The sequence below is a fragment of the Gopherus evgoodei genome, chromosome 10, assembly GCF_007399415.2.
Source record: "Gopherus evgoodei ecotype Sinaloan lineage chromosome 10, rGopEvg1_v1.p, whole genome shotgun sequence".
NCBI classification, from domain to species: domain Eukaryota; kingdom Metazoa; phylum Chordata; order Testudines; family Testudinidae; genus Gopherus; species Gopherus evgoodei.
Genome location: NC_044331.1, coordinates 50,173,048 through 50,194,420, shown reverse-complemented (window position 1 = coordinate 50,194,420; position 21,373 = coordinate 50,173,048). Strand labels below are relative to the sequence as shown.

At 42.9% G+C, this 21,373-nt stretch overlaps 1 protein-coding gene across 2 annotated transcripts in view; it reads left to right on the top strand.

Annotated features, from left to right (window-relative positions):
* The window catches only part of RAB40C (RAB40C, member RAS oncogene family), a 61,252-nt gene that overhangs the window by 1,863 nt on the left and 38,016 nt on the right, over window positions 1–21,373 (top strand). For both annotated transcript variants that reach the window (XM_030577757.1, XM_030577756.1), the window contains exon 2: window positions 594–966. In XM_030577757.1, the coding sequence (XP_030433617.1) occupies window positions 813–966 (154 nt within the window). In that variant the 5' untranslated portion in view covers window positions 594–812. The remainder of the gene's footprint in view (window positions 1–593; window positions 967–21,373) is intronic.

The following is a 21,373-nucleotide window of genomic DNA, read 5'->3' as shown; positions in this document are numbered from 1 at the left end:
CTGGGCAGTTAAATCTTAACAGATCTGATTTCCTTCAGCATTTAAAAACAACCACCCCAGGTTTTCTAAAGATGGGTGTGGGCTAGAGAAGGGGGTAGTATTGCGGGGGAGATGGGGAAAAGCTTAAGAAGTTAACCATCTGCCTGTTTATTTCTACCTATGCAAACTACTGTTTTATTTTGCTGGCAAAGCTCAGCCCCACTGGTCCAGAAATGTTCTCTTTCCATGCTAGGGAGCAGCCACACTTGCTCCCCACAGGCCTGACTGTTTTGTTTGTATCAGAGGATTTATGCCTTTTCAGAATAGGTAAACCTCTGATTCAGAGGCTTTGAGCAGTGTTAGCTTCTTGTGTGAGCATTGTACCAATAATTGCCCCTTCCCCCAAAGGGCTGTGTAGCAGTCTGAAAGGAAAACAACCTTTATGCTAGAACCTGGCATTCTAAGTTAACTGCCTTTCAAAAAAAAAACAACAACCCACAAGTGTGGGTTCTTTGTTGGCAGCTTTGGGAATTTAACCAAAATTTTTGTCTGGATATTGAAAAGATGCTAAAAGCAAGCGAAGAAATGAGGACCCTCCTTTTCTTTTCTTTTAGGCTCCCAGCATATCTTGGTACAGAAGACTGGACATAAGGTGGAAAGGATGAAAGGTTCATTCTGAGGTTGACTCATTGTTCCTTAGCCTTCCTGCCCCCCTTTGAAGGGGGAGACAAAAACCTGTGCTCATAAGAGCCTCCCTAAAAGCGAGGAAGCTGGCATTAGTGCTCCTTTCAGTCTGGCTGCATGTTTAGTATGCGGATTGTGCCTCCTCACTAATGAGAGGGAGAATGGGAACCCAGGGAAGCCCTGTGAAGAGCTATGATTATCTGCTCAAGTTCCTGTTGGTAGGAGACAGTGATGTTGGGAAAGGAGAAATCCTGGAGAGCCTTCAAGATGGAGCGTCGGAATCCCCTTACGCCTATAGCAATGGTAAGGATTTTGGAAAGGGTAGAGGGAGAATGTTCTACTCAGTAAAACTGCAGCCATAATTATAAAGAAGCTATTGATAACTCTTTTTTCTAATTGTTATTGAGCTGCAGCTCTAGTTTTTCTTACAAATAGATTTACTTTTATTGAGGAAGGGAACTGTACAGTACATGATGCTCAGTGGATGTGTCCCATGTTTTGCATTGTACTTGGCTACAATTTGGCTTGGTGACTTACCAATTAGGCTTAATGGGACTTTCTTTAGTGCTAATGCAGGAGTGGGCAAACTTTTTGGCCTGAAGGCCACATCTGGGTATGGAAATTGTATGGCGGGCCATGAATGCTCACAGCTCCTGGCCAATGGAAGCTGTGGGGAAGGCACTTGGGGCAGGGGCAGTGTGTCGAGCCCCCTGGCTGCCCCTATGTGTAGGAGCCAGAAGGGTGACATGCCGCTGGTTCCAGGTGCCAAGCAGAGCCATGGCATGTGCAGAGCAGGGCAAGCCCCCGGACTCCGCTCCCTGTCAGGAGCTCAAGGGCCAGATTAAAACATCTGATGGGCCGGATGCAGCCCCCGGGCTGTAGTTTGCCCACTCCTGTGCTAGTGCAAAGGTGTTGTCACTTTATTCCTTAAACATAAGAATCTGCCTCCCTCTGTCATAGTAGAGAAATGATCAGAAACATGTACTCTGTTACCTGACACGTTCGTTACATGTGCAATAGCATGGCGCTTCTTGTACATTGCTCCAAAATAAAAAAATAAAAAAAATATTTTGGAGCATTGTTGGAGGGTTAGAACAGGCACTGAACTATACTCACAGTTAGTACTCAGTTCTTTTGGTACAAGTGCCTATGAGATTAGCTCATATCTAAAGCTTTTGGTGAGTTGCTACTTGGGTACTCAGGAGCCTAAACTTAATCTCTCTACCTCCTGCAAAATCAAGGTTTATAATGGAAGCCCTGACAGACCATTAACTATAGTGTCACAAGACTATAATTAAGAGCCAAGGAGTGGCGCTGCTCTCTCTCCTGCATCCCCTCTCAGTAGTTAAAATGTAATGCTGCCTGGCAGGGTGCAGGTCCTGTGGTGACTTGCAATCTGTCATAGTTCTCGCCATTTTCAGTGCAAAATGTGACTCCAAGGGCTTGACAGAAGCAATCTAATCCAGATCCTGGAACTCTGCATCTTTGCCAAGACCAGCCTGGGGGCTGTAGTAGCTGGCACTTGCAGTTTAATCTGCAGACAGGAGTCTGGGAGAATCAGGTGCTTGTTAACATTTGGGATGAGACAGATTGAATTCAGAGTTTGGAGGAGCAGTACAGCTTGACTCCTGAGAGTGCTGAGTTCTCTTTGTGCATAGTCTTTATAAGAGTTGCTGTATGAGTACAAGCAAAAACTGGTGAGAAGATGGCTTGGAGAGGGCAGGATAGCTGTGAGATCTAGACTCATAGCAGCAAATTACATGGCTGTAGACAAGACTTGACATGAGCGCTAGCATTCATATATTAAGGATTGCTTTTGTGAGGTACTGGGTACTTGCAAAAAGGGCTCCACACCCCTTAAGTGAGAGTGGTGTGTCATTGAGAACTGGTGTACTTTGCACCTAGTGTTGACTGACAAGAAAAAAAATGAAGGATACAGCAGGAATTATTGTTGATACCATTTCAACAGGTGCTTCGAAGGTCTGAAAAATATAATTAAAAACCTTTTTATTTGATAAGGCAATTCAAATCAGTTGGAAGTCAGTAATGTAGGAAAAGAACTAGTGATTCAATAACTTGGGCTGATTTTTACATTTAACCATAACAGTAAATATACAAAAGAAACCAATATATCAGGAATCGATAAATATGGGCTGTGCCCCCTGCACTCTGAACTGTGTACCCCAGAAAATACCACAACTCTCTTTATTTTAAAGAGAACCTCATATACCTCTAATAGCTTTAAAATTTCCCATGACTGCTTTCTATGTGCTCTTGAACCCATTTTTATGTAGCTAATTTTATGGTTATGTTTTGAGTTTTACTCAAGGCTATTGCATTTTTGGTATTTCCACTACTTAGTGGTTCATCTTGCTAAATTGCATACCCTGTGGATAGTGGGATTGGATAGCCTTGCAGTTCGAGTGAATTTAACACTCATGAAAAGTCTTGACAGTCCTGGCAATCAAATTCCTCTGGCTCCTGAGCAGCTAGGGTGCACTCACAAAATCCTGCCAGTATGCCTCAACTGTCACCAGGCAGTGACCATCTCTAGCTGTAAAGGAAGTTAAGCTTCCATGTGCGTTCAGGGCTTCTCGCCTGAAACAGGCAGCTAAGGTTAATTTTGTATGTTTGTGTTGATAGTGCTTGTCTAGTGATCTCAGCCCAGTTCTCAGTGAATACTCTATATATGCTCCCTGAAGAGCAATCCAGTTTGGCCAATACTGATCCAGATTCAAATAAGTGATCTGTAAGTGAAACGCTGCATGTTCCATTACCAGCCCTTCAAACCATCCGATTTTGTCTATTATAAACTTAGGACACATTTCTAATACTGTCCAAAACCCACCAAATTGAAACATTATGCAGAGGCTCTTGTGTAAAACCTAGCAATTTCTATACACATCCTCTTTTTCCTATAAACAGATGTTCATATTGTGCCATCCGTTTCTCATTTTAATTGCCCAGACAACGGATCTTACCATTATCTGAGAAAAAGAAATAAGCTTTGATGAGCTGGCCTTGTGGTTAGCGCAACAACTCATTTCTCAAGCTTGATTTCTCCTAGCGCTGGCTGGGTTCTGGGGTGAGTTCTGCAGTGCCCATGTGCTTAACCTCTGTTGGGGAGTGGCCTTCCTGGTAACTACTGTTCCTGAGCAAGGAGCAACAGGGAGTTCCATCCACATCCTTTGCCAAGGATGGCTACTGTGGTGCAGGACTCTGGGGTGGGATGGGAAAACCTGGTGGTGTGGGGTGGGGAGGTGGGGAAGATACTCAAATATTGAGAGAGAAACTTATAGAACTAAAAAAAAAAAAAAAAAATTCTGGAGCTGATCATTTCTTTTTGTGACCTAGGACCAGGGTCTTCTATGCAGTTGAGCTTTGGCTTGCCCTTACCCTATCTGACTTCAGCAAAGGCCTGCACCAGGAGAATTCTTGGCAGTCTATAGGAGTGACTTGAAATGGGGTCCAACAGAGGAGGGGGAGTCTGCTTTCTTTGCAATTGACTATGCAGTCCATAAGAGAGGCAAAGAGCCTCTGAAGCTGCAATTCCTGCTTATGTGCAGCTGCTAAAGGACTTCCATATGTAGAATGGACTGCATCCTTCCTGAAAGCATCATCAGTATAAAGACCTTTCTCAGGCTTTTTTTTAATCACAGGAAGCAGAGTTCAAAGGTCACTCCTGAATATGAACCTCTTATCAAATTGATAGTTTTATTCTGAATTACTTTTTATTTTTTTCCAATGCCTAGCAGATAGAGGCATTACTAAGCTATTGCTGTGTTTCAATATTTCACGCTCAAATTGACAATGTGTTCATGTATGCAGTGACATAGTTGTTAAACTCTGGAGGCTGGCCTCCGTGAAATGAATTGGTGGGTTTGACTCTAGCTCTGGACAGGTGGCTCCATCACAGGTTACTGCTGTGAATTGGCACTGACTGACACCCTTGAGCAGCCTACGACTGAAGGAGCCAGGGCTACTGAACATCCTTGGAGTGCCTGGAAGGTGGCAGCTTGGTATTGGGGCTGAGGCACGCTGATGCGGAAGCTTCCACTGGGGTTCCCTATGCTGTTCATCCTCAGTTAATAATTAAGACGTCAGTCACCAGGAATGCAAGGCTGATGGGGTCCCTGTTGTTTGCAGCACCCCCTGCTTCCTGTGTGGCAGTTGTATTCCTAGGGCCCTGGCCTGCTCACTGTGTGTATATACTGGCATCCCTCACCAGGGCTGATTTCATAAAGGAAATCCTGTAAGTGAGGATGAGTTCATAGAGCTCATCTTCTGCGGGCGTGGACTGCTGACAGGCTGCTGGTCTGGTCCTAACCAAAAGGCTTTCCTTGCAGGATGGGCTGTTTGGATACAAAGGCTCTGAAGCAATCTCCTCCCTGGAATGTTTGGGCAAAGAAAGCCCAGTGCAGGCTATTTGGGGAGGTCGTATGTCTCAACAGTCCCAGGTTTCAAGGGACTGAACCACTTTGACTCCCCTCCCCACCCTCCTCACCCCCCCCAAAAAAAGAATTATCCCAGTTGATGCAGCTCCTGTCCTGTGGGGCTGGCTGGGCTCAACTCCCTGCTCTGGCTTTGCAACCTGGTCCCTGGGGTCACAGTGCCACTCAGGTTTCTCCTGGCCCCCCGGGGTAAAGTTATAATGCCCAGAAACTGAGCCCAGCCAGCCTCACAAGACAGGAGCTGCCAGCGCAGGGTGGTCTTACTCCGCAACTCTGTTCTACCCTATCCCCGGGTTTCCCACCCCCTGTGGGCAGTCCCACTTTAGTCACTTGAAATGCTAGGATGTATGGAGGGAGTGCGGGGTCTTTCCTCCTGTTCTCCCCAATTTACCCTCCCCCCAAAAAAACGATTACAGGCTGCCTTCCTCCTATTGCAGAAGCAGGACTCCCTGGGAGCCTACCTGTCCTGTTTCCTTTCAGCTAGAGCGACCTCCTGAGAAGGGTACAAAGCCTACTCTTTCCCTTAAGGCTGAGCATGCTCCTTCCTGTATGCCTTCTGCTCCTGCTACCTTGGGCAGAGAGAGGCTAGCTTGACACTTGCACTCTGAACCCTGCTTAGCAGCCTATGCTGCAGCTAGACTAGCTGAGACTAAATGCAAAGCTGTGTGACTGCTGTGTGCTCTGAACATCTGTCACTTCATAGAGTTTGAGGTCAGAAGGGGCTGTGAGATCATCTAGTCTGACCTCCCGTACAGTCGAGGACCCCAGTTCCCGCACATGAAACCCAACAGCCACAATGAGACCAAAGTATTACAGCCCACAGGATACTAGACTGTTGTGTGCCACAGGAGGAACTGAGGTGTACCGATGCCTGAGGCCCCTGCAGTGGTAGGGAAACGATTAAGTGAGATTTACTCAGATGATCCTGGCAAGTGACCCGCACCCACATGCTGCAGAAGAAGGCCAAGGTCCCTGCCAATCTGACCTTTGGGAAGATTCCTTCCTGACACTGGTGATCAGTTAGAACCTGAGAGAGAATATGCTCTGCACCATCTCAGAGTTCTGACCCTCCCTGTCCAATATCCCATCTCCTGCCATGACCGTCCCTGATGCTTCTGAGGAAGGAGATTAAACAAAAACCTAGAAGACCTTGGTGAGGGAAGATCCCTTCCTGACCCCTGCAGGTGACTGGTAGAAAGCCTGAGGCAGCGTATTTAGGACAGTGGAGCCCAAACTTTTCCTGTCATATCCTTACCAGTAATGGAATCTGTCCATGTCCCCCTCCATTACTGCCCAGTTGGCTCAGCAGAGGAGCTTGGGCTGAAGGCGGAGCTGGGGGCTGAACTGGAGATGGGGGAGGAACTGGGGCTAGAGGCAGAGCTAGTCTGGGGGTGAAAAGGGAATCGGGCAAAGCTGGGCAAGGGCTGGATCTGGGCTGTTCAACGTTCCCTTCCTGCTCCCCGTGGGGGCTGGCCTGGGCCCTGCTGTACGCCCCCCTGAACGTTCCTCCATACCTCCCTAAGGTGGCATGCCCCACAGTTTGAGGACCACTGGTTTAGGAACATAAAACAAACTGGAAATGAGTCCCATGATGGTTGAGTCCTGCCCCTATCATCACAAGCAACTTTGCAATACAGTGCATTTATAAATTTGTCCAGCCCCCTCTTAAAACTAATTAAGTTGTTTGCATTACTTGACTCTCACAGTTGTCCTTGTCCTATCCCTAAATGTTGCGGTAGCGAGGAGTACCAAAGCACAGCAGAAATGCCCCAATTGCAGAGTTCTCAGGCATCTGGGCAAGTGGATGCAGTGTGTGTGTATAGCCCTGAGCCAGGGTGTGAAAGGCAGATCTGTTCAGCTGGGAAGATGTTTGTTCCTTGCAGGAATGCATGTCATTTAGACAATGCTGTGCCACAAATCAAACCTCTTCCTGAAATTCAAGCTGCTTATATGCTTGCACTTAAATAATCTTGTCCAGCCTCATTCTTTGGCTGAGAAGTCTGCTCTGTTATGTGCTGCATCACAACCAGATGAGACTTGTGAATTTCTCTCTCTGGAATACTTGACAGTGTGCACAAGTGACACTGCTGCCATGTGAGCAGTGATCAGCATCCACAGGAAACAGGGTTTGTCTTAACATGGGTGAGGACCTGCCTGCAACATGCTTTCCTGGTGGGTACATGCTTCCAAACATTTTGCACACTCCTGTGGAAAAGGGTGCTTCTCCATAGGGAACCTGTTCTACTCTATCTCTGACTTATCCTTTCCTACACAGGTGGGTTTGGACTGGAATGGGATAAGCAACTTTCTTTTCCTACTGTATCAGAGTGGTGACTATCAGTTTGAACAGGTTTAAGGAAAGAGGTGTCTGCTAGACATAGTAACCCTTAGTTGGGGCTACAGTACAGAGAGAAGCACCATTTCTAAGTGCTCTAGAACCCCATACGGTATCTCGCATTTATTCAGAGGAGGGATGTAGTGAGCTCTCCAGCAGGGTCTTTGTTATAAAATGGGCAAAGGTGGGGGTGTGGGGGAAAAAACTAAAATAAACTAGAGTCAGATTCTGACCTTCTACAATATAGTTGTTCATGGGTTCCATTGATCTGAGAAACTGTTCAGTCTTTTGTGAGGTCTAATCATTTAAAACGGAGAGAGAAATAGGGGGTGTGCTGTTTTTGATACCCCTTTTCTTCTCTTTCCTTCTCTCTGTGGGCTTTGTAGTTTCAGTAATTTTCTAGTAAAACTCAGCTAAGCGAGATAAGGGGATTTGAAATGAGATTTCCCTGTTTCCATCCCATTCTACTTTCTCCACTCTTACCGAGGTATCCAGTGTAGAGTCTGGTCATAGTTCTAGACAACTGTGTACACTGCTGGCTAGGACTAGGGTAGGAAGAGAAGCGGGATATGGCAGTGGACTTGCCATTTACAGAAATAATAAAACTCAGCACAGGGTGGACACAGATGCCACTGGCTGAAACTTTGACTTCACTAGGTGCAAGAATCTAGGCCAGTGTTACTCTAATGTGCTTTCTCTGGGTAAGAAGGCAGGCAAGTAGCAAAGGGGTTCTCAACCTTTTTCTTTCTGAGACCACCCCAACATGCTATAAAAACACCATGGCCCAGCTGTGCCACAAAGCCAGGTAGCTATGGGGTAGCAAGCAAGGCAATTGCTCAGGCTTTGGCTTCAGCCTCTGAGTGTGACCCCTCAATATATTTAACACTAGTATAAATGCTGGAGGCAAAGCAGGGTTTGGGGTGGAGGCTTACAGCTCGCAATCCTCCATGTAATAATCACGCAACCTCCTAAGGGGTCCTGACCCCCAGTTTGTGCTATAGAGAATAGATGGATGTGCTGGTGAATCCTCAGGAGGGGATAGGGCACTTCACTGTTATATATGGGGTTCCCCCCAATACCTACAGATCCCACCACACTATCTTTAACCGCATACACTCCTCCATTAAAGTTTACTCTCATTTAATCAGCAATAATCCATTTAGGTGGTTCTCCAGAGCAGATCTTGTCTTCTGCCCAAATCACATGCCAAAGTGCTCCCTTTGTCATTTTCTCTGACCCATCTCTTGGAACTACCCTCTCAACTAAGTCTTATGGGCTTTCACCCTCTGCTTCAAATCCTCCTTTAAAATGTCCTCTAAACAACACCATCTAACCTGCAGCACCACAGTATCCTTCCACCTTGTCATCACTCAGTGCATTAGCTGTATGTTTTGATTGTCTATGTAGCAATCCTATAGGTCCGTAGCCAAAAGACGTATTCTTCTTGCAATCAGTGCATGCAGGAGTGGAAAGGAGGGAAAGATTGTCTCCTTATTTCCTGCTCAGTAAGGACAGAAGAGCTTCATCCTCCCCTCCATGCTCCTATTCCTGCCAAGCTTCTGAGATCCACCAGAGAGAGGCAGTAGTCTCCTCTTCCCATTGCATGCATTGCCCCTCCTTCCCCCCCAAATCAGGTCTTCCTGGGGCAGAGTTCTGCAGTGACTGGGACCGCTGCTCTGCCACTGTTTGACTTGAGAAATGTTAGCAGACAAGCGAAATTGTTTAAGATTGCTTTCTGGACTGCTAACTCTTTCAGAAGAAGGCCTTTGTCTTTTTTTGTCAGCATGCAGTTAGTCTACCCTTCCCCTTTTGGGGTGCACAGGAAGTATCTGTCTGACTTGCACCCAGTGTTTACTAAAATCTTGGAATGGGGCAATCAAGATGTATTGCCCTCTCCTCTGACCAGCACAAGTTCTCGAGGCTTAGATGCTGTTGCGTTGCTTGGGCAGACTTGTACGTCCAGGGCCCAGATTTTTTACAGGTATTTAAGTGCCTAATTCTGATTGATTTCAGTGGGATTTGGCCAGCAAAGTACCTTTGCAAATCTGGACCCAAGTGGATTTTTCTTTATAATGTTGCAGTGATGCATCAAGGACACAGCAGCAGCATGTCTGGGAGGTGGGAGGGAACAGTTATCTTGACACCTGTTCTCTGCTGCTTACCCATCTTTTTTTTTTTTTCTTTTCCCTGACTGCATGCAGTTGGGTGTGTTTCATGGTGTCCTGACAGAACAGTATTTTCCACATCAATATAGACATCAGCTGTCAGTTTGGGCTGGCCCACTAATAGGCACCACACACCAATAGAAATGACTGTTCATTCTCTGGCATGATTTCTGTTTGTGGCAACAATGTTTCATACTGAGGTTTCACCATTCTGGTGAGTGATGGATAGGGACAAAATCTTGTAAATGAAGCCATGCCATCAAGTTCCCTCAGTGGCTGCAGAATTAATAGGCAGGGAACTCTTCAGGGCTGCTGCATTGGCCATGCAGCTAGGAATCTCCTTCTCTTGCAATCGCTTGAAATATAGTACAAGTGGAGAGCAATTGTTACAGTAATCCCTTCCATCTGCTAGCACTCACTCCAGTCCCCTTCAGGGAAACGTTTATCTCCACTACAGTAGGGGGACAGAGCTCTAATCTAATCAGAGCGAGCATTGAATCCAACCACTTCCAACACCTCTAGTTTATCCTTATCTCCTTTTTTAGTTCTTTTCATGAGCAAATGTTCTGCAGATTCTGCACTCTGTGTTTAGTAAGATCTCTTTTCTGCTTGATATGAGTCAGATGGGGCTAATTCTAAACAGGGGTTATAAGAATCCTGTTCCCACTTAACTTATTAGGAGTGTGATCATGCAAGGTGCTGAACATCATCTAAGATCCTGAACATCTTCAATTCTCATTGAGGGTTTTTGAGGGTGCTAAGCACCTTATAGGACTGGGCTGAGGTTACCTCATTGGAAGGGATTGGTTGGAATTAGGCTTTAGAGTTACAGAACAAATTTATAATACAGGGGATGGGGGAAGTGCTCTTCAAAATGCTCCATGGATGCTTGGAAATGCTAATACAATGAATCACAGATTATAATACACTTTTTATATGTCTGTCTGTCTGTGTGGTTAAGACTCCTGCATCTTTATCACTATGGATTTATAGCTGATAAATCTGAAGTCAGAGGTTTATATTTAATAACTAAAAGGAAAAGTGGTATTCTTTTATGTTTTGTTTTTGCTATCTTGCTCTTACAACAGCTTTATTAACCAAGCAGTGCTTGTTAGGTTTAGCGTTTTCATCATTGTCCTGATATAGCATTGCCCAGTTCTTTGTGGAAAGGCTGCAAGCTCGATACAAAAGTTGCATGCACTCTGCTATGGAAAATCTTTGTCTTCCTTCCCAGTGAGCTTCTGTTACCAAGCATTTCCTGACACACTTTCCTCAAGTTCTACTCTTTGCAGAGGGAGAGGGAAGGCATCTTCCTGTTGCATCTGTAATGGTACTTGCAGTAGCCATGCAGAAAGCTTGAAATACATTTGTGGGTAGTAATAAGTCTGGCTCCCTGACTTCCCTTAAGCTCGCTTCTGCCATTTCCTTCCCCTGGTAAGTCTTTCTCTTCTACCTTCCACTGCCCTCCAAACTTGTTTCTCCAGAAACTTTCTGTATGTTATCTGTTTCCTTAGCTGCAGCATTACGTCACCTGGGCTCCTAGCCTATTCCAGGCTTTGGGTGAGTAGGAAGAAGCTGTCTAACTTGGAAAGCATTGGAACTGGTGTCTCTTCCCTTCCTATAAATATTCTGATGAATGCCAGAAACCCCATACGCTAAAAAGGATTTCCTTAGAGAATGGAGGTCTGAGTCTGAAGTCTGGTGATTGCATTGACGCAAAGTTCTGTTTTGTAGGAGGCTTTTCTTCCTGTAGGAGGCTTCTTTCATTAAGATGTATCAAGAAGAGATGTGTTTGTCATCCCTACTATGTGATGTGGTGATCATCTCAACATAAGACATGGTATTTATTGCGATAGGATTTTGTTAAGATTGACACAATGTATTTACTGTTAGGCCATTCTAGGGAGGAAGGCACACTTAAGATACATTAAACAAGTGACAATATTTAAATGGAAGGCAGCAATGCAATTCTGGGTTCATGCTTAGTTACTCTGTCACACCTTTCGGACTTCTTTGTATTCCTAAAGGGACTTCAACTGAATCTATTTTAAGAGTTAAATAGTTCCAGGTTCTACACTAGGCCTTGAATCACCTGCCAGCACTTGTGGTTTTACAATCCCACTTTACTGTCTTAAAATGTTGGGTTTTTTTCCTCCCTTCTGCTGTTTGAGATTGACACACAGGAGAAACTACAAAGGTTTTGATTTACAGAAAAGTCCAGTCTCTCCAGTTGGGATCAGGACCCCTTTAGTCAAGTGTCTAGAACAAACAGAGATATGCAGTCTGCACCTGGAGGAGCTTGGGGAAACTGACTAAATACAAAGACTTATTTAACAACAGTGCACTTTGTTTCCTCTCTTTCCAGTTTGTTTCATCTTAGACTGTTTCCACTGCCAAAAAGAGGTGTTTGTTTTTTTTTTGTTTTTTTTTTTTTTTTTTACAGAGAGAACAAATATGCATTAGTTACCTTTCTGGAAAGTCCAGTGGAAATAATGTACAGGTAGTTTTTACAGTAATATAGCTGAGTGAGGTCAATACTTCCCCACTCCCATACGCAGATGACCTTGCATAGCTTCATCATGGTAAAAATTAGAGCCTTGTTTCCACAAGGATTTTATAATAAGATAGCTTACATGTTAATTCTCTTACTGAAAAAACACACCTTTTTTGGCAGTGAAGCCTTAGCCTCTATCCTCATAGGTGTTGCTTTTAACATTAGGTTAAAAACTCATAGTTCAATTTTAAAATGTATACAATGTCCCTTTAAAACTTAAAACACTGGCATCATCTAGACTTACAGCCAAATGAATGTTTTGCCTCTCAAATGAGGAAAGTAATTAAGGAAGTAGGTCTGTGATTGCAAGTATGAGTGGCTCTTTTTTCTCTCTGCCTGCCCCCATGCATCTTAATTCTCTCCGTTATTTCTGTACCTTAGCTCTGCTGTATCCCTAAAGAGACCAACTGGACTGAGCTCTTCACAGGCCAGAGCTGTGCACTGACTGTAGATCAAAAGGAGAGCTCATGGGGGTTTTAATGAACTGTGTAGTCTCTGCTTGAGAGTAGCTTGCTTGGAAACGAAGTTTCTCCTATTCAGATCTGACGTAATATTGCTGGAACACTGCAGAATTCATAAAGGAGAATACAAAGGAGCATACCTTTAATTGTAGAGCAAGTTGGGAGAGTCAAATACCTTGGGAAGTGCTGTATGTAATGTTGTAGCTATGTCAGCAATTGGAAATGCATACTGATGTGTGAAACTTCAGCGCTTGAGGGTGCTATAAGGAGAACTGCAGCCAAGTCCCAACCTCCTCCTCTGTTCATTATGAACACTGATCTCTCCATAATTATGATTGGGCCATTGTAAACCTGATGTTTTTGACACTTAACTTTTCCAGACCTAACCAATTTACCTGAAATTCCCCAGGTGTGATTGAATGCTGCAGTTCATTTTATTTATTTATTTTTTTCTTGGATAGTTTGGGGCAAATTGAGTCAAGGACTTTGGAGATAATATGGTCGAAAAATTGGGCTGTTTTCACTACTCCAATGCTTTCCTGATGTGTCACTGGAATGTGGTGATTCAAATGGCATGGCTTAGAAATGCTGAATTTGTTTTAAACAGCTGGCTTTGGTGAAGAGTAGTGCCTGTGAGAATTCTTCACACGTGTTTTAAGTTATTAGAAGCTATGTCCATGTGCATCTAGAACACCACAAAATTCTAAAATCTGGAAGCTGCCATGTTTGCACTCTAGGAAACTTTCATCAGCTGTGTTGCCCAAACTATGCACTGATGCCATACATAGGTTTTGAAGCATACATCTGTGAATTCTGCATGGTGCCTGCGCTCCATACTTCCAAAGTACTACATGCTGTCCAGGATTAAGGGTGGTTGGTTTGTTTGTTTCATTTCTTTTTAAAGAAACAAACTTTATCTCTAAAATTCCAGGCTTTGGAACATAGCTTTTCTTCAAAACACAATATTTGTATTCCCCTGAAATTTATTTTGACCATACTGAATATTTGGTCTCAGAACAGATCTATAATTGCATCTGTGTTGTAATCTAACAATGCAGATTGTTATGATGCCCTCTGATTTCCCTCATAGTCTTTATCAAGTGCAGTTGTATAATTTTATGGCTAACTGAACTGTAAATCATGAAAAAACTTTTGTCTGTGTTGCTTCTGTGCATAAAATCAGTCTTAATTTTCTTTTAAAGACCAAATCCACATAACATTCCCAATTCTAGACTGAGTCTTGACTGTTTCTCTGGCTTCCTGAGTGTTCATTGAAATTGTTTGGAACTTTAGGAACAGATTTGATTCTGGCTCAGAACGCAATTTTCAGATGCAGTTGCTGTCCTTAAATGAGGCCTTGAACAAAGTTCTACTGTGAATGGAAACTGTAGCTGCTTAAGTTCTCTCCGCTGGATTGCAGAGAGAGAAGCTGAAGAATGAAGTAGTCTACAAATCTGGACTCTTTTTACAGGTGTGTCAGAACATGCTTTCTGCTGCTGTCCATGTACAAAATCCAATTTGCAATACTTATTTGTATTGTACAGTACCTCGGAACCCCTGCCATGAACTACAACCCCATTGTGCTAGGTGCTGTACACTCACCAAAGACAGTCCATGCGCCAAAGTTTACATTGGGGTAGGCAGCCTATGGCATGCATGCCAAAGGCAGCACGCGAGCTGATTTTCAGTAGCACTCACACTGCCCGGGTCCTGGCCACCGGTCCAGGGGGCTCTGCATTTCAATTTTAAAGGAAGCTTCTTAAACATTTTTAAAAACCTTATTTACTTTACATACAACAATAGTTTAGTTATATATTATAGACTTATAGAAAGAGACCTTCTAAAAACATTAAAATGTATTACTGGCACGCGGAACCTTAAATTACAGTGAATAAATGAAGACTCAGCACACTACTTCTGAAAGTTTGCCGACCCTGGTTTACATTTTAAGTGAAAGATGAAAAAAAATTGTTGGATACAGACAGGGAGAGAGTTCGGAGCAAGTTTTGTTTAAAGTCTTTTATATCTGTAGTAACTCCAAATCAGCAGGTAAGTTATCTCTCCTTTCCAGGATCTTCTGATGCCCCTGATGCTAAGCCTCTTGTCAGTTTGTTCTGGGTACATCAGTTTCTCAGACCCAAGCCCACTTTCTGCAATGTAGTCCAAACCATTCACACTTTAGTTGGAGGGAACTAATATGAGGCTTCTGCAGATCCTTCCCAAACACGGGTATGCTGCCGCTTGACCACTTATAGGGATAAATTCCTAGACTCAAGAGGAAGAGTCATAACTCCTAATGGCCACACATAGTAAAAAATTTAAGAGTGAAGAATTAAGACTCAAAGCTCCTTGCAGCTGCAGCCCATCATGACCTGCAGCAAGAATAGAACTTGCATTTGATGTTCTGGTGAGCAGGAAGTGCCACAGGCTTTAAACCAAATGGCTACAGGGTAGACCAGGCAAGAGACAGAAACCAGCATGCTACACTGTAAGAGAGCATAATTGTCATAGTCACTATGGTTCTTCCAGAGTGCTTGGTGTAGACTGAGACCTTCCCTTGCTGCTATCAAATTAAAAAGGCTTCCTTAACTGTTTCCAGTGTAGTGCCATTATCAGTAGATAGTTTCCACTCCTTCTGATCTGACTGCTACTTCAGTCCTAGCACTTCATGTACTATCGGGCATTATTCTGATATTATCCTACCTGGGAACTTTACTGTATCTTTTAAAAAGGAAATATATTGACCATAGAAAGCACAGGCATGAGTTGACTGGTTGTGGTTGTTTACCTCTCTCACCTTGCGTCTTTTAAACAGGTTATATCTTTTATTGGACCAACTTCTTTTGGTCAGAGAGGCAATTTTTCAAGGTACACAGAGCTCTTCTTCAGGTCCTAAGGTATTACCTCATCCATCTTGTGTCTCTAATATCCTGGGACCAGTATGGCTACACTGCATTTAAAAGACAGACCTGTGGAGAACCCTATTATTTGGCAGTGAAGATGAGTATTTTTATATCTACTAAATAAGATATTTAAAGAGTACGCAAATTGGATAACTATGAACATGATTCTAGCTGTAATAAAGCTTCTGTCACTCTCTACATCCATTGGAAACCCCATCTTTCCATGGCTTATAATTCTGAGCTGAGAAATTCCTTACCACTAGTAAATCTAGGTTCAGATGTCTTCTGTGTTTATCCATTATTTTAACATAAAGCTTCACTTTTTTAGCTCAAGACAATGTTTATCTATTTGTAATGGATTTTTCTGGAAGACTTAGGGCTACTCACAGTTTATGATCCATCTATAGATGGAAAGTTGCTCCTCAAGGTTAACTGCATTTTCTTTTGCTGTGCATTTGTGTCATGGCAATATTTTCTAAATAATAGCATTGTTACTACATTATCAGGGATCCTAAATATCTGCATCCTGTGTGCACATGCGGTATTTCTATACCATTCCCATTAACTGTTTTCATAGCTAATAGAAAGTTCTGAATGTATAACTAGCACGCATTGCATACTATAGTATAAAATACCCTTTAAACTGATAGCAGGTAAGCTACATTGTCAGTCTGCAAGAGTGAAGAGGGCCATATGGACTCATTTGACGGTTTTGTTAGAGAAATGGAATGAAAAATTGTTAATGTTTGTGTTAACTTATGCAAACAAGAAAGAAACCATTCAAAGCTCAGTCTCACAACCAAGACTGATAACTCTGCCCTTCACTCACCACCTTGTGAAGACAGGAAGGGAGCAGTTAGGAGTGGAAGGTCAGTCAGGATTTTAAGCGTTAACTCTAATGCATCTGTTTTACTTCAGAGTGAATCTTACCATGGACCTTTCTGGCTGCAGATCTGTAAATGAGCAGACACAGCTCAGATGAAAATGTATAAACCTGTATAAAATAGGCCACATTGAAACTGTTCCTCTGAGTGAGAATTTAAATGCAGAGGAAGGGCAGATTAGTGGCTATTTTTAGAATCTGACTTCATACTTTTATTTTATAGTCCCTGAGGGCTATGGTTTCACGGTGTGTCTGTCTGTAGTGGTGCAAAGGAAGATGACTGCTAAAACAGTGCCAGGGAAATAATAATTACAAGGAGCTTTGAAGCCTCCATGGACCTTTGGCGGAGACGGTAGTGAATCTTTCCTGCTGCCAGTGCAGAAGGTCCCCGTAACAGCAAACATCGCTTCCTGTTGTTCACTGCGTGCCTGTCTGACTCCATGGGGAACAACCATCTTTTCAAAGCAGCCCTCTGTTGTAGCTTCCACTTCCTTGTGGAATACAGTCATTATGCAGGAAAATGGGTCCCAGGTGGCTTCTGCCTGCTGTAGTGTTTCAAATTAAAGGATTTGTGGGGAACATGATCATTCCATATAGATGACATGTGAAATACTGATTCATTGCTCTCATTTGTGTTGCATATATAATCTTGCACCCCTTCTTCCCCACCCCACTTCATTCATACTCACTGGAGCATCTTTAATGCTGGACATGATAGAGAAACTGGGGCTAGGACTGCTGCTTGTGGATCAGCTAGTGTCCATGGCTTTTTGTAGGCCAGCTCTGCATTGAGTGTCTCAGTTCCTCTGTATTGAAATTGCTGCTACCAGCTACTTTAATGAGCTCTTCAGAGAAGTTTTGTTGAATATTGAAATCTAGAAGTGGAAATGTTGCTTTTGTTACAAGGTTTGTGGGGTGGTGCTTTGTCACAACACAGATTTGAAACTACTATTCCTGTCTCTTGGTTTCTGACTCTTAACATGTAGTGACCCATCATTCTCCACTCAGAGTATAACCAGTTGAGTTGTTGGTATTCTAGGGGTCATGATCCTCTTCCACAAATAGTCAGAGGTGGTGTGGCGGTCTAAGCCAGTGTGCAGTCCAGGAAAAGTGACCAAGTTTGTCTGGGGCAGAGGAAGAAGACAATTGCAACTCTTGACTGTCAGGAAACTACTGTTATCCAGCGAGCTGCAGGAGGGATCGTTGGCCTAATCTGGAAGCAAAAGGCTATTGCGGTAGGTCACTCACCCAAATTAAAGGTTTGGCTGGACAGTCTCTGCATTTTGCTCTGCTATCCAGAATATGGGTCAACGTTTGGCATGAGGAGTCTGTCACTGTGTACAAAGCATAATTAGCCTGTGGAACTTACAACCCCAAGATAGTCCAAGATTTTAGCACAGTTCCACATAGACACTTTGTGGATAATGAGAACCTCTGCAGTTGCATGAGAATAAAAAATAAGGGATATAAACACTCATGCTTCAGAGCATAAGCTAGTCATTAAGTGAAGAGATGAAATAATGCCTTTCACTGTGTGTGAATATTCCTTATCAGGTTTCTTGCTCTTCTCTCTGTGTCTGATATTGGCCATTTGTAGGATACAGGACTAGACAGCCCATTGGTCTGATCCACTGTAGCATTTTCTATGTCCCTAAGCAGCCATTTTAAAGCATTACATGTAAAACTCACTCAAATTCTGTAGGCTGCAAAAATGCCTTTTTAAATTACCCTTTCATGTTAGAAAAAGTCTTCTGAACTCAGGTATGTAAATGTCACCTATTATATCCCCTCCATCCTTCTGCCATCAGCTACTGAATTGGAGAGGTCTATGACCAGATTACTTTACTGGCTGTGCAGGGCTAATTCATATTAAGTGCTCCTATTGAGGATCAAGCATTTAAATTTTGCGTCTGGAACCTGTCACACAGTTGCAAGACCTATGAAGAAGACTGGCTTGGAGGGAAGATACCATCAGTTTGTTAATAATGCAAAGTTATTGGCTTTATGGAAGCCCATCCAGAACATCACCTTTGCTACAAACCTAACCTTCAAATAATCTTGCTGCTCTTAGGCCACGTCCACACTACAGAGTAAAATCGAAATTAATAAATCGATTTTATAAAACAGGTTTTATAAAATCGATTTTACGCGTCCACACTAGGGCACATTACTTCGGTGGTGTGCGTCCATGGTCCCAGGCTACCATCGATTTCCGGAGCGGTGCACTCTGGGTAGCTCAGTAAAAGAATGGGTCCAATAACTTCGATTTCCGTCCACACTAACCCTAAATCGATATAGTAATATCGATTTTAGGGTTACTCCTCTCGTTGAGCAGGAGTACAGAAATTGATTTTAAGACCCCTTAAAATCGATTTTAACTGCCTTGTAGTGTGGACGGGTACAGTGTTAAATCAATTTAATGTTGTTTAAATCGATTTAACGCTGTAGTGTGGACCAGGCCTTACCCACACCAGTGAAACTCTGTGTTTAACATCTGAAAAGCAGTAAATTGTAAAGCACTTGGGAATATTTACCTATCAGATTGCTGGCTTGCTTGACTGAACATTCCTAACATTGCAAGCTGTGAACAGAAGGCATCTCCTGCATATGACACATTCTGTTAGCAGACCTTCGCAATGGTGCTGCACCTGCAAGAAACACTCAACATGCTCTATATTGAAAAAGCAGTTGTTTTCTCAGAGGTAACCTCTTTCACAGCTCATCGAGAGAGAATCACACCGCCTCTTTTTCTGGTCCTCATCTTGATTATGCTCTGGTTGGCACCAGCACCTCAGTACAAAGCCAGGTAGCCTCCATGCACTGCACAGTAATTCTAAGGCTAATACTCTGTAACCTCTAGTTCTTGGAATCTGAATAAAAGGCAGAGTTAAATTTGTGGAGAGTTATCCCTGGTTGCTTATTATTTGCATTGGACAAAATAGTTAAATATTGCCTACATTAAAGAAGAAATGTAAAACTGAGAACAAGTGACTGCTACAGAGCTGTAGCCTTTTAGATATGCAGGAGGAGCTAGTTTAGATGAAATGTTTTGTTTTTAATAAGTACTCTTGTGGGAAAGGAGGGGAAAGAATTTTCAGCTGCTTGAATGTAGTGCATACAGTAAACATACATTTCCCGAAGGATTCTGCCGAGGCATAGTACACCTCTCAAATGCGAGCATATATGCCTTTTGTTCCATCAATTGCTTGAGCTGCACGCGCTGTTTCCTTGCTCAAGTGATTTATTCCCAATTAATGACAATATTATCAGAAATCTGAAGGAAAAAATCTAGTCTGTAACCTCTGAAAATATAATTGTTCTCTCCTGTATACTTACTAATATACTGTCCAGTCCATTGTTTAAATGTCTCAATAGACTGCCACTCCTGACCTTAAGTACGGTCTAATCAATTTCACTGTTGGATAGCTGTGAGAACTTCCTAACCTAAATACCCATTTCTTAATTTCATCCAATTATTCCTAGTTAATTCCCACTGGATCATCTCAATTTCCTCTCTTAATGTTTACATGATTCTAATAGTTGTTGTCCTATGTCAATCTCTTCTTCATCACTCCTCCAACTCCCGGAGTGTGTATCATTAGCTCTTCTAATCTAGTCTCATTCATCAACCCAGTCTCCTGACTTTTGTTCTTTTCTGAATTCCCTTAAATTTGTCAATCTTTCTGGTAATGTGGTACATAGAACTGAATGCAGTATTGCAGATGCTCTTGCTCCAGAGCCATATGTGGTAGAAGAAGGATTTGTCAAACCCTTTCATGGACCATATATTGTCGTCTGGTCTTATGGATGCTTCCGCTCCCATTTGCAATCAGATGGGCTGCCACTTTTCCTGTTCGCTGTCAAATCATATAACATTTGTGACAACTACAGAAACTACTTAGAGGGAAAAGTTACATCAGGAAAGTATGTGTAGCTGCTTTGGTGCACTAAGTGTCCCTTCTATAATCTCCTATGTGTACTCTATCTGTTCTAGAAACGAGGAGATTTTGTACCATGTGACCAGCCAGTTTCCCATGGATCACCAGTTGTCCACAGGCCATAGTTTAGGAAACTCTGTCTTAACTCCCTGCTTCATGACGTTCCAGTGGAGCCCAAAATTGCATTGGCTTCTTGCTGTTACACACCTAACATGCTTGCTATTGTTTTTGGGGCTGTAGGGCTAGAAATTAGGCTTTTCTCTCCCACAGAATCTTTGAAATTGCAAGCCACGCAACATAGAAAGTATCTCTTCCAAAAATGTGACTCATCTCTTTTCTGTTCATATTTCTGATTTTCCCTAGCTGCTCTCTTGTTTGTGTCCTTCCTGAGACTGACAGTATCTCCCAGTTAAGGATGTGAATTTTAGTAACGTTTCAGATGTTCGTGAAACCTTTAGTAGAGATCTAACTTGAATCCCAGTTTGTTCCCCACTTGGCACTCCTCCAACTTGATATATAGCTACTTTTTTTTACAGTTGTACTGCAAGTTTTGACACCATAAAGAAATTTTTGTAACACTATCAAATCTATATAATGTTCCTTTTAACCTCTAATTCTGTTGTTCAGGTCAGGGGGTAATAATGGGAGAACTGTCAAGGCTTACTGATTATAAACCTGTCCTTACTGATCACAGTTCCATTAACTAGATGTTCAGAGACTTTCCCATTTGTTTCATTGTTTGGTGCATGCCTCAAAGAGTTTACCCTTGTACAGATGTATTCTGTGAATATATTCCTTGTAGTGATGAATTCAGGTAGCTTGTGGTTACTGGTAGCAGTTTTCCATGTGACTCTGAATCAGTTCTTCTCTTGTAAGAAAGAGAGAAATCCAGGATCGCTTATCCTTTGTGATCCAGAACATATGGAATCCCAACATTTTCTGTGTGATTTAGCTCTTTGCATGTTTGATTGTATGTTAACATGTTCGGGTATCTGAGTAGGTTTAAAACAAAACAGAGGA